Genomic DNA, 15,161 nt, shown 5'->3' on the forward strand with positions numbered 1-15,161 from the left:
CAGATCAGAAACCTACCCTATAGCCTGAAAACATACAGTTTAAACATCGCTTTCCCCTGAGTGTTAAAGATTTTAAACAACTAGCACAGATGATATGGGTGACCAGGATTTTCTAACAAATAACCAGTTCGGGGATTTGATAAGAACTAAAATGCCACTAAAGTGGCTAAGGAGTACTGTTATTGAACAATCAACGACTGACAGATAGTGTGATCACCCTATATATACTGTCATCTAATATTATTAGTCAGAGAATGATTTGCTTTAGCTCTTACCTGTGTGAGATAAAATATGTGTGTGTGCTGCACTTCAAACAGTGCATTGACTGCACCACGAAAGGTATAGATCTGCTGATGAGGGTCTCCTACTAAGATGGTTCCACATGCTTGTGACAAAACAATATCCATGATAGCTAAAAGCAGAAAACATATTTCATGATCAAAAATGGGGTTAATTCACACATGTTAAGTTTAGGTTTTCATGACGGACAAAAGAACATGAAATACTTCAACATGTACCATTATTCTTCAAATTCAGCTCTCATACACCTCATATTTAATTTAATCATAATCCCTTGGACTCATACAACATTTTGACTAAGTACAAAACCCATTACCGAGTGCAAGAGTTTATGCAAACTCATCCTCTTATAAAACCACATTCAACTCCTAGAAGTCAATTATATAATTAGCAATGCTTGTGTGCCACACAAAACCTGCCTTTCGTGAATATAAAGGAGACTGCAACTTGTATGCAGATTAGAGTACGACATGCACTTATGCAGCACTGATACAGTCAATCACATTCCTCATCAGTAAAGGTTGTAGGGGCCCCTGCTGGACCTATAAAAGAAATAGTGGCCTCTCCTAAAATTTTACTTGTTAGGATGTCTGTGCATTTTTTTCCTGCAGCTTCAGTGAATGTTCCCACATATTCTGTTTAGATTTCGAATGGGATTTCTTCTGGTCGGTTTCCCCTTAGCTGTTCGTCAACGAAACCTCTTACCTGTAAACTAAACAAACCCTTTTTTTCCAAGCAGGTTTTTTTCCCGAGCACCTTAGACCTTCACGCAATTCCAAATGTAAATATTTTTATCAATATAATTTTAAATATATGCTTTGCACAATTGTGGCAGCAACTTTTGTAGCAAGACAGTTAGCTGTATGACGGCAATGCCCATTTAAGGAATCTCAGATCTCAAGGAAAGAGACCGTAAGCTCAATTACATTGCTACAATGCAATGCACAATAATGAGTTTGGTGTCACACATGCAGAACAGAATGCATTAAGTACAAGCTACATACCATACAACACCATGTTAGTGCCTTTGACATTCATGGTAATCTGAAATCATCAGCAAAGATGTAAAATCGTGCAATGGTGTCAAGAAGCAGAGTGGAGAATAGTATAATTTAGTCGCTACAGAAAGGTTATGAATATAAAGAATCATTGTGGAACACACCAGTTGGTTGTGTGTGATTTGAAGTCATCTGGGAGAGAAATCACTGCCTGACCTTAAACTGAAATAGGAGGACAGCTACTGAGATCATCGGGGTCTAATGTAGATTCTTTTCAGCAGTGGTATACCAAACTGTGCCCAGCTACAATTGAGGCCAATACCAGTTAACCACAATCATCTGTTACATCATCTTTGCCAGGCAGAGATTACTGAGTTGGGATTAGGGTCAAGAAACAGCTGGGCAATAAAATATACAATTGGTATACTCCATTGTGGCAACCTCCAATGTTTCCTGCAACATTCCATGACGGGGTTTGTAAGCAATAGGAGCAATTAGGGCTGGGAGACCTCTTCTCGCAAGGAAAGCTGTGCTCGTTAGGCGATCTGCAACAGTAAGGGGAACATTTTTTTTTTTTAAATATCTGCAGGTTAGGGAATTTATGAACAAGTTAAAAAAGAAACCCTCTTGATCAATAGAATTCCCTTTTTAGACACAATCCAGTAGTCGGGGAGTAAATTTGGCTAGATTTATAAAATATGACACTGGATGATTTAGAATCACAAGAGGCAAGATGAGAAGAAATGCTAGGGGCGCGAGTTATAAATATTCAGGCCTCAGTTAAGATTGGAATGAATGTATTTCTCACCTCGTTTGAGAGTTCAGCACTACAAAACGTATAGTTTCTTACCCTGTCGGTGTAGTTTTGCAGCTTGAAGACTTTCTGGATACCCTATGCTGTGCATTATTCCGCCATCTAGTTGTTGGGTCCGGAATCGTAGTATTTTCTCGTTTTTTTTTTTCTTTGTGGCCCAGGTGGGCGTCGACATACCACCATTTGGGGTCCTTTGTGATGTCGACATGCTTCCTGCGGAAGCTCCCACCTTTGGACGCCATCTTCAGATAATTTTTTCTTGTCTTGTGTTATCTTCGTTTGCTGATCCATTTAGTTACGTGTGCAGTTTAACCCCCCTTTCCTCCTGTCTAATCTTTCTGGTGGAGGAGGGTGGGATTGCTAGTGAATCCAGAAAGTCTTCAAGCTGCAACACTACACCGACAGGTAAGAAACTATACGTTTTGCAGCGGGAATCTTTCTGGATTCACTATGCTGTGCATAGACTTAGTAGTGGTTTGTCCTTATTGTGGTGGTTGGGTAGAAGATGAGCACTGGTTACTGAAAATGTGTTATAAAACCTTCTGTCCCACTTGCGCTTCCCTGTTCATTTGAATATACACACAGTAGTGCTTAGTGAATGTATTCACTGAATACCATGTTGCAGTTTGGCAAATGTCTTGAATAGGTGTGTTCGCTAGAAACGCAATTGTTGCTCCTTTCTTCCTTGTTGAGTGCACCTGAGTTGCTCCTTGTAACTGTTGTCCTGTCTGCTTGTGGCACAGTTGAATTGTTTGTGCAATACAGCGTGCAATTGTATTCTTGGTGACTGGTCGTCCTAAGAAACTGCTGGCAAAGGAAACAAAGAACTGCTTTGTCTTTCTGCACTCCTTTGTCCTTTCCATATAGTGCATTACAGCCCTTCTGGCGTCTAGTGTGTGTTGCGCCCTTTCTGTGTTTGTGATAGGTTTTTGGAAAAAAACTCGGTATTCGGATTGTTTAGTTAATGTGGAACCGAGCCACCACCTTTGGCATAAAGTGTGGGTCCGTTCTCATTACAATCCGGTCATTGTGTATTTGTAGGTAGGGCTCTTAGATTGTTAGCTCTTGCAACTCGCTTACTCTTCATAGCGACGTGATAGCTACTAAGAAGGCTGTCTTTAGCGTCTTGTGCAGTGTAGCCTTGTGCATAGGTTCAAAGGGTGCAGTGGCGGCTCCTCTATAGGGGCGTTTGGGCGTTGCCCCACTGCTTTCTTGCAGTGCGAGAAACAGAAACTTAAAATGGTAAAACTACAATTTTATGTTTCTGCTTCTTCTCGCACTGCGAGAAAGCAGAAATGCCTGTTTGGGGGCGGGTGGGTGGGCGGTCCCACTTGAGGGCAGGGGGGGGGAGTGGCTTGCCCACTGTTGTGGGTACTGACTGTTTGGTCAGCCCTGGAGACCACCCACTCTCCCTTTCTCTCTATGAAGAGAAAATGTCCGCGGCTGGGGCGCTCTCCTGCTGCGCCGATTGGCTTGCGTAGGGGAGGGAAGCTCAAGCTGCTTGAGGGCTGCTTCCTGTTCCTGCAGCAGGAACACACGGGAGTGGGACCTAGCTGCACCATTACACCGGGACCCGACCGGCCAGCCAGGACAGAAGCGCCTCGGTAACCAGCAGTAAGGTAAGTTTCATTTTTACTTTTCTATGTCCCTCCCGCAAGCATGACGGCCAATCATTATGCACAATGTTCCAGCTGACAGCAGGGCATTCTCTTATTATCTCCTGGTCTGCGCGTGGGAGGAAATTGAAATTATCCGTCCTCGTACTTTGTGCTGGAAATGTCAAGATTTAAAGAATAGGTAAGGAGTTCCAGCCTCACTGGAATATACCATTTCTGAACGGACTGCCAGCGAAACAGAGGCTACTCTAATCCAGCGGCAACGCAGGTCTCTACTGGCTACATTAGACAGGGTGGGGGTGGGGGCTAATGGGAAGAGCGGAGCTGTGGACTAGGGAGTGCAATATAATCAAAGCATTTAGAATTATTAAAAACTAAAGATCTTTAAAAAAACGCTGTGTCTCATAGTCCAAAAACATGGCGTATTAATCATACCCATGTCTGACCAGCTTATTAATCGTACTAATCCCTCATTTTACAGTGATAGAGGTATGTGCTGTAAATCGACAAAGCTTCAAATCGCTCCTAACTGATGTTAACATTATTTCAGCAGGACACTCATGTTAGCCTTTTTAGTGTCCAAAAGTGACAAGTATGCTACGCCAAGTTTCGGAGATACACCCTAGGGGTGAACATATTTCACTGGTGCAAGTGCGCCAATCAACAAATATATCTTCGAGGTTTATGGTCTCAGACAGATTGCAGATTTCAACAGCAGCATCAAAAATACATTCTTGCGATAAGTTGGAAGAGGAGGAGGGAGACAGACTGAGGGAGAGCAGAGGCTTGAGGGTGGAGAGGGGAGAGACTGAGCGGGAGCGGGCCTTGGAGGTGGAAGAGAGAGGTTGAGACTTGAAGATGGAGGAGAGAGAGAGACTGGGGGAGAGCAGAGTCTGAGGTGGATGAGAGAGGAGCTGTGGAGGAGTGGAAACTCAGAAGTGAATTGTTGACCTTCTTGCTGTCTCACGTTTGCTTGAAAGTGCACCATTTTCCAACTCTAAAAAAAGAGTTTTCTCAGGGTCGCTCCCTCGCCTCAGGGCACTCTTCCCGAGCTTTTATGGCCCACCACTTTCAAATGTCACCAGCCACCACTGAAAGGGTGCCTTCATCAATTGAGTTAGCACTACGTTGAGGTTCCATGTTGGAGCTGGCATTCTTTTTGGAGGTGCGATACTATGTAGTTTCTCCTTGATGCACCATTGGGAGAACCGGTTCCATTTTGCTATGTAGCACTTTCTTGTAGTAGGCCTCCTTGCCTCCCTGAGTACTGCCATAGTACTTGCTGGTAGTTTGAGGTGTGCAAATTCTAGGTCTTCAAGAGCCATGCTGCTAAGCTGAGGCTCTCTGGCTCTGGGTGTAGCACACTTACGTTCTGCATTGTTAACAGGTCCGTTCTTCTTGGGAACCTGTGTGCTGGTTCTTGTGCCATTTCTACTATTTGTGAGAACCAGGACTGTCTGACCCAGTGAGGTGCTATTAGTATCAGCGTCATGTTGCTGATCCTGCATTTGTTGAGCACTCTGAGTGTCAGTGGTATCGGGGGAAAAGCGTATGCAAATGTCTTTGACCAACTTATCCATAGCGCATTCCCTTGTGACCGATGGTCCGGTTGTCTGGATGCGAAGTGTTGGCATTTTGCCTTCTGGTGTGTTGCAAGCAGGTCTATTTGCGGTGTTCCCCACCTTTGGAATATTCTTTCTATTTCCTGCTGGTTGATCTCCCATTCGTGGGATGCTGATGTCTGCCTGCTGAGTCGGTCCGCTTCCACATTGTCCTTCCCTGGGAGATGTATTGCTAGTAGGTCTACCCTTAGTGGAATGGCCCCATGTCCATATATCCTGTGCTAGCCCTGATAGTGCTACGGATAGTGTTCCACATTGCTTGTTGATGTAGAACATGGTAGTTGTGTTGTCCGTTTGGATCAACACCCTGTTTCCGTACAACTGCTTATGAAAGGCTTTTAACGCTAGGAACACAGTTTTTTTAGTTCTAGGTAGTTAATGTGTCCGACCGCATCTTGCTGCGACCATAGTCCCCTCACCTTGAGTTTGTTCAGTGTGCACCCCACCCCAGCTGGGAGGCGTCCGTTGTGATGGTTACTGTTGGAGTTGGTTGTGTGAATAGTTTCCCCTGTGATATGTTTTCCTTGTTCCACCACACTATTTCCTGATGCCCTGCGTGTGGCACCACCTGCACCCTGAGTCATGTCCCGTGACAGGCTAGGGGAAGACGAAGAGTGACATCGCTTCTTCGACTTCTTGTGCTTTGTCTTACCTGACCCCAAGTGCGAAGACTTTGTCGAATGATGGTGGCGACTCCGCGACCAGTCCCTCGACCTCCCACAGGACCGGGACCTTGAACGGTGCAGAGCCGACGCCCAGGCCTCAAGCAACTTTCGGGAACTCTCCCGCAAAGTTTTCGGAGCCATAGCCCAGCAGTCGAGGCACGATGCGGCGTCGTGGTCGCGCCCCAAGCAGTAGATACCCTCGCGGTGCGAGTCCGTCACCAACATTATGCAAGGACAAACCTAGCAAGACTTGAAACCGGCCATCCCTATACACCAGGAGTCAAAGACTCAAAAAAGACAGAGACAAAAGTCCCAAAAAACTCAGTCAAAAATTGACTGGGGGTAAGGCTCTCTCTGGATCTGCGCTTGCTGGCGCGGAAAAAGAAAGAACTGACGTCAGCGTGCAAGGGCGGCGTCTAAGTAGCTGCCACGACAGCATCCCGGGGACGGACGTGGAGCCGCACGATGCCACCTTCCGGCGCACTGGGGTACTGCTGACGAAAACTTTCCAGGTTCCAGTCTGAGGTAAGGAATCTAACACTAACGTGTCTCTTTCAGATCATCTCTTCATATATGTATGCTGATTACAATGAAAACGAATAGTTTCTTACCTGTCGGTGTAGTTTTGCAGCTTGAAGATCTTTCTGGATTCACTATGCTGTGCATATTCCGCAATCTGGTGGTTGGGTCCGGAATCGTAGTCTTTCTTCACTTGTTTTTTTTTTTTTTTTGTAGCCCAGGTGGGCGTCGACGTCCCACCATTTGGTGTCCTTTCGGTGACGTCGGCGTGCTTCCGGCGGAAGCTACCACCTGTGGGCGCCATCTTCGGATTCTTTTTTTCTGTCTCTTTTCCTTGTTTGTCTTTGTAGTGAATCCATGGCTATGTATGTTAATCGTTCTTTCAACGTTAGTGTTTCCACGTATTTTGTAATTGTTCCAACTTGCTTTCTTTTCCATGTTTTTCCACCCTCTTTTCCAGCCTCATCTTTCTGGCGGAGGCGGGTGGGTTCGCTAGTGAATCCAGAAAGATCTTCAAGCTGCAAAACTACACCGACAGGTAAGAAACTATTCGTTTTGCAGCGTGAATCTTTCTGGATTCACTATGCTGTGCATAGATTTTGTAGCGGTTTTCGTTACTTTTGTGGCGGTTGGGTGGAAGATGAGCGTTGGTTGCTAAAAATATGTTGAAGCACTTTTTGTCCTACTTGTGCTTCCTTGTTCATCTGTACATCCACACAGTAGTGCTTCGTGAAAGTGTGTACTGAAGCCCATGTTGCCGCGAGGCATATATCCTGAATCGATGTATTGGCTAGGAAGGCAATTGTTGCTCCTTTCTTCCTGGTGGAGTGGGCTCGTGCCCCTCCCGTTAGCTCCTGGCCAGCTTGCTTGTGGCAGAACTGAATTGTTTGTGTGATCCATCGGGCTATGGTGTTTTTCGTAACTGGTTTGCCCATGTAACTGTTGGCGAAGGACACAAAGAATTGTTTCGTTTTCCTGTGGTCCTTCGTTCTTTCCATGTAGTGCATCACAGCCATTCTTGCGTCTAGGGTGTGGAGCGACCTTTCAGCACTTGTAGTGGGGTTTTGGAAGAAGCTGGGGATCTGAATACTCTGATTCATGTGGAACCTTGACACCACCTTTGGCATGAAGTGTGGGTCCGTTCTCATCACGACCCTGTCACTGTGTATCTGTATGTTGGGTTCCTGCAGTGTGAGTGCCTGCAGTTCGCTCACCCTTCGTAGTGAGGTGATCGCCACCAGGAAGGCCGTCTTCATTGTTAACATTTGCAGTGATGCTTTGTGGATGGGTTCGAAGGGTGCTTTCATGAGCTCCGTCAGTACCACGTTTAAGTTCCAGGCCGGTGGCGGCATTCTCTTTGGCGGCGCTATTCTTTTAGCTCCTTCCAGGAATCTTTTCACGACCTGAGATGTGAAGAAGCTTCTCCCTGTTTCTCCTCTTGTGTATGCCACAATTGCTGCTAGGTGCACTCTCAGAGAGGATGAGCTTAGCTTTGCCTTGATTAGGTGTGTGAGGTACCTTAGCACCGTGGACTCCTTGGTCATTCTCCTTTGGAGTTGTTTTTTGCAACACCATTGAGTGAATCTTTTCCACTTTGCCCCATAGCACTTGCGTGTGCTTGGTCTTCTTGCCTCTCGCAGCACCCGCAGGGTGCTCTCTGGTAGTTTCAGGTGTGCAAATTCTAAGTCTTCAGGAGCCAGGCTGAGAGGTTGAGGCTCTCTGGCTCTGGGTGAAGGATTCCTCCGCTTTCCATGGAGAGTAGGTCTCTTCTTTTTGAGAACTTGTGGGGAGGCCCCTGCGCCATCTCCATTATCTGCGAATACCACGTCTGTCTGGCCCACTGTGGTGCCACCAGGATGAGCGTCATGTTGCTCGTCATGCATTTGTTGAGCACCCTGGGGATCAGTGGTATCGGGGGAAAAGCGTAGGCAAATGTTTTTGACCAGCTTATCCATAGGGCATTCCCCTGTGACCGTGCCTCTGGTTGCCTGGATGCAAAGTATTGGCATTTTGCATTCCGGTGTGTTGCAAATAGGTCTATTGTTGGGGTGCCCCACTTCCTGAATAGACTCTGTTTCTTGACTGTTGAGTTCCCACTCGTGGGATGCTGAAGTCTGTCTGCTGAGCCAATCCGCTTCCACATTGTCCTTCCCTGGCAGGTGTATGGCTAGCAGGTCTATTTTTAGTGGTATGGCCCATTTCCAGATCTCTTGTGCCAAGTTTGACAGCGGGAACGATTGAGTTCCCCCCTGTTTGTTTATGTAAAACATTGTTGTGGTGTTGTCTGTTTGTATTAACACCCTCCGGTTGTGTAGGTGTTTCTGAAAGGCCTTGAGGGCTAGCAACACCGTTTTCAGTTCCAGGTAGTTGATGTGTCTGACTGCATCTGTAGGGCTCCACAGACCCCTCACTCTGAGCCTGTTCATGTGTGCGCCCCACCCCTTCTGGGATGCGTCTGTGGTGATGGTCACTGTTGGGTCCGGTGGTGTTAGAGGTTTCCCTTCTGTTATTCTCTCCTTGGTCCACCACCTTATCTCTTCCTGCACCCTGTGCGTTACAACCACTAGATCCTCCCAACTTCCTGTGGCTTGTGACCATTGTTGTTGCAGCCACTCTTGGAGTGGTCTCATCTGTAGGCGTACATTGGGGACCAGGTGGATGCATGATGCCATCATCCCCAAGATCTTGCTCACAGTCCTCACTGTCAGAGATCGCCCCTTCTGGTAGTGACGTTTCTCCCTCAGTAGGCTGAGCGTTCTCTTCTCGCTCGGTAAGACTCTGCATTGTATGGTGTCGAACTGGGCTCCCAGGAAGATCTTCACCTGCTCTGGTTCCATCGAGCTTTTGCCCCAGTGTATGGAGAAACCCAGGTTTGCCAGCGTTCCTGTCACCTGTTCTGCATGTTCTTTGCATGTCCTGTAGCAGTTTGCTTTCACCAGCCAGTCGTCGAGGTAGGGGTACACGTGTATCCCCTTTCTCCTTAGGTGTGCGGCCACTGCCGCAAGGCATTTGGTGAACACCCTTGGTGCGGACTTTAGGCCGAAAGCTAGGGTCGTGAATTGGTAGTGATCCTTGTTTACAGTGAACCTTAGCATGTGCTTGTGCTGCTTGTTCATGGGGATGTGCAGGTATGCATCCTTGAGGTCTATGGTAGACAAGAAGTCCCCTGCTTTTATCTGAGGAATGACCTCTTGTAGGGACGTCATTTTGAATTTTTGAGTTTTGACGTATTTGTTCAGGAACCATAGATCCAGGATGGGTCTTAGGCTTTCGTCCACCTTTGGCACTAGGAAGTAGTTTGAGTACACTCCCATGTTCCGTTCTTTGAAGGGGACCCGTTCTATGGCCGCTTTGAGGAGGAGTTCTTGGGCTTCCTCTTGCAGTAGTTGCAGCTCTCTTCCTGAGTGCTGTCTTTTCCTTGGTCTTCTGTTTGGTGGCCTTTTTTCCAACTCTATGCAGTACCCGAACTGCATAATATTGAGTATCCACTTGTCTGTTATTTTTCTCCATTCCTGGAGAAAAAATCTCAATCTTCCTCCTACCGGAGTTACATGTTCCTTTGAGTCTTGTCCGTGTAGCCCTCTCCTCTTTGTTTTCCCGTGCTCCTCCCCCGGAGGGTGTGGGTGGTAGAGCACCTTCTCTCGTGTGAAGTCACTTTGAGGGGGGCTGTTCGCCGCCTCTTCTTCTCTGGCCCCGTCCATTTCCTCTCGATCGAAAGGACTGGCCCCTGCCTTGGTAGTTCCAGTTTTGCCTCTGCTGCCCCTGGTGGCCTTGGCTGTCACTCTGTTGTCCCTGGTGGAAACTCTGGTGAGAATCTCCTCGCTGGTTTCCACCTCTGCCGTTCGGCCTCCGCGACGGAGTGCCCCTTCTCATCCCTCTGAACTGCAGGGCTCCCATGGACCTTGCCGTGTCGTTGTCCTTCTTCAGTTGGGTGAGCTTATCATCAACTGGGGCTCCGAACAAAGTTTCACCGCTGAAGGGCGTGTTCAGGATGTTGTTCTGGACTTCAGCCTTGAATCCTGAGATCCTGAGCCATGCTTGCCTTCTTTCAGTGATGCCTATAGCCATCAGTCTGCTGGATGTTTCTGCCCCGTCCAAGGCTGTCTTCAGGCATGAGTTGGCGATGTTCTTTCCTCCCTCTACCAGGTGTGCTCCTCTGTCACGGTATTGTTCCGGGAGGTGCTTGAGTAACTGTCCCATCTCCTCCCAGTGCTGGTATTGATGCCTATTCAGGAGGGCGTTGGAATTCGCCATCCGCCAGTGCGTCGCAGCGTTCCTCTCAATTTTTCTGCCCGTTAGGTCCATCCTCCTGCTTTCCTTGTCAGGAGGGGGTCCGGACGTTGTTGGGACGTTTGCCCTTTTCCTGGCCGTTGCAGCGATGATAGAATCTGCTGTGACGGAACCCTTGATGTAAGCTGGGTCTTCGGAGGAGAATTTGTACTTCTTCTCGGTCCTCGGCGTTACAGATCTGCATGTAGCCGGGTCCCTGAAGGCCTCCTTTCCCTGGGCCGTGATGCTCTTGAGCATGGGCAGGAACTGGCTCCTTGTCTGTATGGGGAGCAGTGTCTCGAGCAGGAAGTCTGCTTCTGGCTTCTCCTCTTCCAGCTTAATTCCATAAGCTGTTGCCGCCTTTCTTACCACCTCATTGTATGCCCCAATGTCATCCGGTGGCGAAGGCCTCGAGGGGTATGTCTCTACCGCCTCCTCTGGGTTTTCGGCCTCGATGTCCTGCCATTCCTGGTCTTGGGCCATCGAGGAACCTGAGCCGTAGCTCGACTGCTGTTCGCCATAATCCCCCTCTGTGTAGTAGAGGTCCTCCTCCTCTTCGTGCTCCGAAGGTTCCGGAGTTTTCGGCGGTTCTTCGATGTCGAACTCTTCGACCGCCTGTACCTCAGCGACGGTCGGTGCCGGCTTCGGGGGAATCTTGTAACTTTTCATTTTTTCGTCGAATTCCTTCTTTCTCTGAAGGATATTCTCCATTTCGGCCTCGAGCCTTCTCTTTTTCCTCTGCATTTCTGCGGCCTGTTCGTCGTCGAGCGTTTCGGCCGCCCTTTTCGGCGTCGTCGTCGACGTCGAAGCTTTCTTCGGCTCTCTTTCTTTCGACGTCGAAGTCGAAGTCGAAGGCCCTTTTTCGGGGGCTTGCTTCGATGACCTTTGCTTTTCGCTGGCCTTCTGCCTCCGGGAGTCCTTCTCAGAGGATCCGCTGGGCTCTTTTTCGGCGGATGCAGCTTCGGTCGTCGATTTGCTCGGTGCCGGTGCTCCTTTCGAGGCTCTGTGCTCAGACTTTCGAGAGTCTGCCTCAGGTTTTCGAGGCCCTGTGGGATTTTTCGGGGTCGTAGACTCTCCTACCTTATCAGGCGTATTCTTATCGGTCTCAACGACCGTGGAGTCATCTGGTCCTTCGGCGATGTTGTCCTCATCGTCGGTGGAGAGGCCAAGATCATAAAGCGTCGGGGCTTGGCCTTTGCCCTGCATCGTGTGGTGAGCCGTCCGCTGTCTCTCTCGAATTCGGAGTGTCTTCGGCTTGAAGACGGAACAGGTGTTGCAGTCTCCGCTCTCGTGGTCGATTGGCAGGCAGAGGTTGCAGACTGGGTGCTGGTCCTTCTGTGCGAACTTGTGGTGGCAGTTCTTGCAGAATTTAAACGGCGTCTTGTACATCCCTGCGCTCAGGGGGTCCCCTGTGTGCGCATTCCTTCAAGGGCGGTGAAGATTTCGAAGTTCTCTCCTTTCTTCGTCGCCTCCTCGCTAAAGGTCTTCTTCTGTCGATGTTCTCAGGTCTTCACCTGTGAGTTTTCGCTGTATTTTCCTTCTTTCTTCCTCCAAACTTCTGGAGCTTCACGCGACGATCCAGACCCAACGGCGGAAAAAAGAATCTGAAGATGGCGCCCACGGGTGGTAGCTTCCGCCGGAAGCACGCCGTCGTCACCGAAAGGACACCAAATGGTGGGACGTCGACGCCCACCTGGGCTACAAAAAAAACAACAAAAAAAACAAGAGAAGAATGACTACGATTCCGGACCCAACCACCAGATTGCGGAATATGCACAGCATAGTGAATCCAGAAAGATTCACGCTGCAAAACTGCCCCTACACTTTTGATGTTAGTTTCATCTGTATGCCTCAAAGGCACGTGAGAAAGAGGATAAAAACTGACATTACACTGGCGGGGCAGTTTATGGTTCCAATGAAGGCACGCAGTGCCGTATGCAGAGTCAGTGGACCCTAACGGCGTGGAAGAGCTATTGAAAAAGTTTCCAGTCCAAGTTGACACATGGGGATATTCAAATTGTGTGAAATCTTCAGGTAGATTAAGTATCCACCAGAAAAAGTGTTACCGTACTTACCTTTTACACTTAACAAGAAAGTAGAGCAAGCAACCTGAGGCCTTCATGTGCAATTTGTTACAAGTATATACTGCAGGAAAAGTAGTCCATGGGAGTCGTGTTGGAGCACTACATTTTCTACTATGGATCCTACAGTCATTGTTACCATACCTTCAGCACGGCAAGTCCAATTTATTTGTATTTAATACTATTTATAATAAGACATCAACCAAACTCAAAAAGCAAAACTCCATAATTTCCACTTTCGTAAACTGCTGATTAGATGTGTATCATGTGCATACTACTGTAAAATTACATCAATACCTTTGATAATCAAAATACCAATGCCAACTGTTGGACTGCTATTAGCAACTGAAAAACCATTTCTTTTCACACTTATAACGTAACAAGCTTAGCTGCATCTTTTTAATAACATTAATACTTTTCATTTTAGTACAACATGAATATTTTATGAGCTTATCACCTGGTGTACAGTCCTGAGCCTCATCAACAAATATAGCATCGAATGATCCCAGTCGAGGCTTACTGAGCTGCCATTCCTTCAAGTATCCTAAAAAAGAAGATCAATGTTTATTCTCACTGTAAATGGAATACTGCCAAAACCTACCGCACCTCCAAGGAAGAAAAAATAAAAACTGCTGAACGACAATTATAATAGGTTTAATTTAAAGCACATTGTGTAGCCACCTTTCCAGATATGTCCTTCTGATAACAGAGAATGCAGACAGCTATTTACTGAAAAACATGTACTAAATTTGAATTAACATAAATGGATATTGAGTTAAAAACTAAAAACAGTAAAGTCTCAAATGTTGGTATGGACTAAGGAACTTTTATTAAAAAAAACGGAATGGCCATGTGTCCAATACAACATTTGCTCATTAATATGGAATGGGATGACTTAGATGCTGGCAGATGACTGCCTGCCCTATTCAGAGAACCCCATCTGCTTAGATGGATCTCTAAAATGTCAGAGCAACCATTGCTGCAGCAGTTGCACTGAAGGCTAACACTTTGTTGACTTTGCTGCGTTGCACCCAAACCTGGACTGTTTATGAAGAAATAAAATGTAATGGCCTTCATTCACAGGGAGTTTTCTCCCTGTACACTGGGGTCATTGTTTTATTTCCCTGCCCGCGACCACCTTGTCTTGCATCGCAGTTCTAAGAAGAGGCTTCTAGTGAGGACCGCCCCACCCTAAATAGGGAGGGGGGCTGTAACTATGACATGACAGTCCATTTGTGTAGTTGGGTTCTCAGGCCAGAGGTTTTCAATGTCAGAAACCCTGTAGCTCACCCATTACCAAATGGAGCATGCAAATTGACAATATGGTGCCCTTCATCTGCCAAACTGTACATAACCCCCATAGTGTTTAATGGAGTGTTTCCCACTGAAGTAGAACAAAGACTGCTTTTTAAATATGTAAAGCGCACACTGACATGACAATGTGCATTCAGTTTTGCTTAGCATGGTCTGCAGATGGTGGCAGCCACATACTCACAAATATGGATGGTGTAAAAAGGAAAATGCTAAACGCGACTAACAGTGCCCTTATGGTCCACGTGAGACTTCAGGAACTCTGCTAGGAGATTTAAGAGACCAAGCTACTTTTGGGACAGATAAGGGGGAGAATATTCAGTTTTTAACCAACCCTAAACAAAACCTCTTTTTAACCTGCACTTCAGCAAGTAGTGTTGTCCTGCCAATGCACCATTAGTCAGTCATAGCCTGCCCTCCCTACAAGGACCTAAACAGCAGGAATATTTCACAGTTAGCTTGGTACTATCTCAAGCTACATATAATCCCTGGAAGAACATCTGAAGGTTATTTGTAAACACCTTTGTTCGCAATGTCTCTGAGGATAACAGCTCTGTGAAGCAGAAAGGTTATGGGCATTATAAATGCAGTTGCAAAATATCTCAGAAGATTAAGTTGCCATTGAGATTTTTTGTTATGAGACCACTGTCCATGATATGTGGGTACTACAGAACACAGCAGCAAGCACATCCTTGGGAATTTACATGCAGAGGTACAGGGAGCATGCATCATACAAATGAGCATGGCTGCATGCCGTATCCAGAGGACATTGTAATGAGAAGTTAATGACATGGCCCAAACATATCCCTCTTTCTCAGAGGTATGGTGAAAAGGGTATTGATATTGACCACAGCACATCATCAGATGGGCACTGTGTTCAGTGCCTCTGGGGCATTAAGCGTGGCCAGCAAGTAGAAATGTCTGGGACACTGGGTACAGTGTGGCTAAAGGCCATAGTCTGTGATC

At 47.0% G+C, this 15,161-nt stretch overlaps 1 protein-coding gene across 2 annotated transcripts in view; it reads right to left on the reverse strand.

Annotated features, from left to right (window-relative positions):
• The window catches only part of FBH1 (F-box DNA helicase 1), a 664,229-nt gene that overhangs the window by 240,690 nt on the left and 408,378 nt on the right, over window positions 1-15,161 (reverse strand). For both annotated transcript variants that reach the window (XM_078677274.1, XM_078677281.1), the window contains 2 exons: window positions 13,342-13,428; window positions 276-412 (listed from right to left, as the gene is read on the reverse strand). In XM_078677274.1, the coding sequence (XP_078533400.1) occupies window positions 276-412; window positions 13,342-13,428 (224 nt within the window). The remainder of the gene's footprint in view (window positions 1-275; window positions 413-13,341; window positions 13,429-15,161) is intronic.

This window comes from Lissotriton helveticus, chromosome 1_1 (genome assembly GCF_964261635.1).
Source record: "Lissotriton helveticus chromosome 1_1, aLisHel1.1, whole genome shotgun sequence".
NCBI lineage: Eukaryota > Metazoa > Chordata > Amphibia > Caudata > Salamandridae > Lissotriton > Lissotriton helveticus.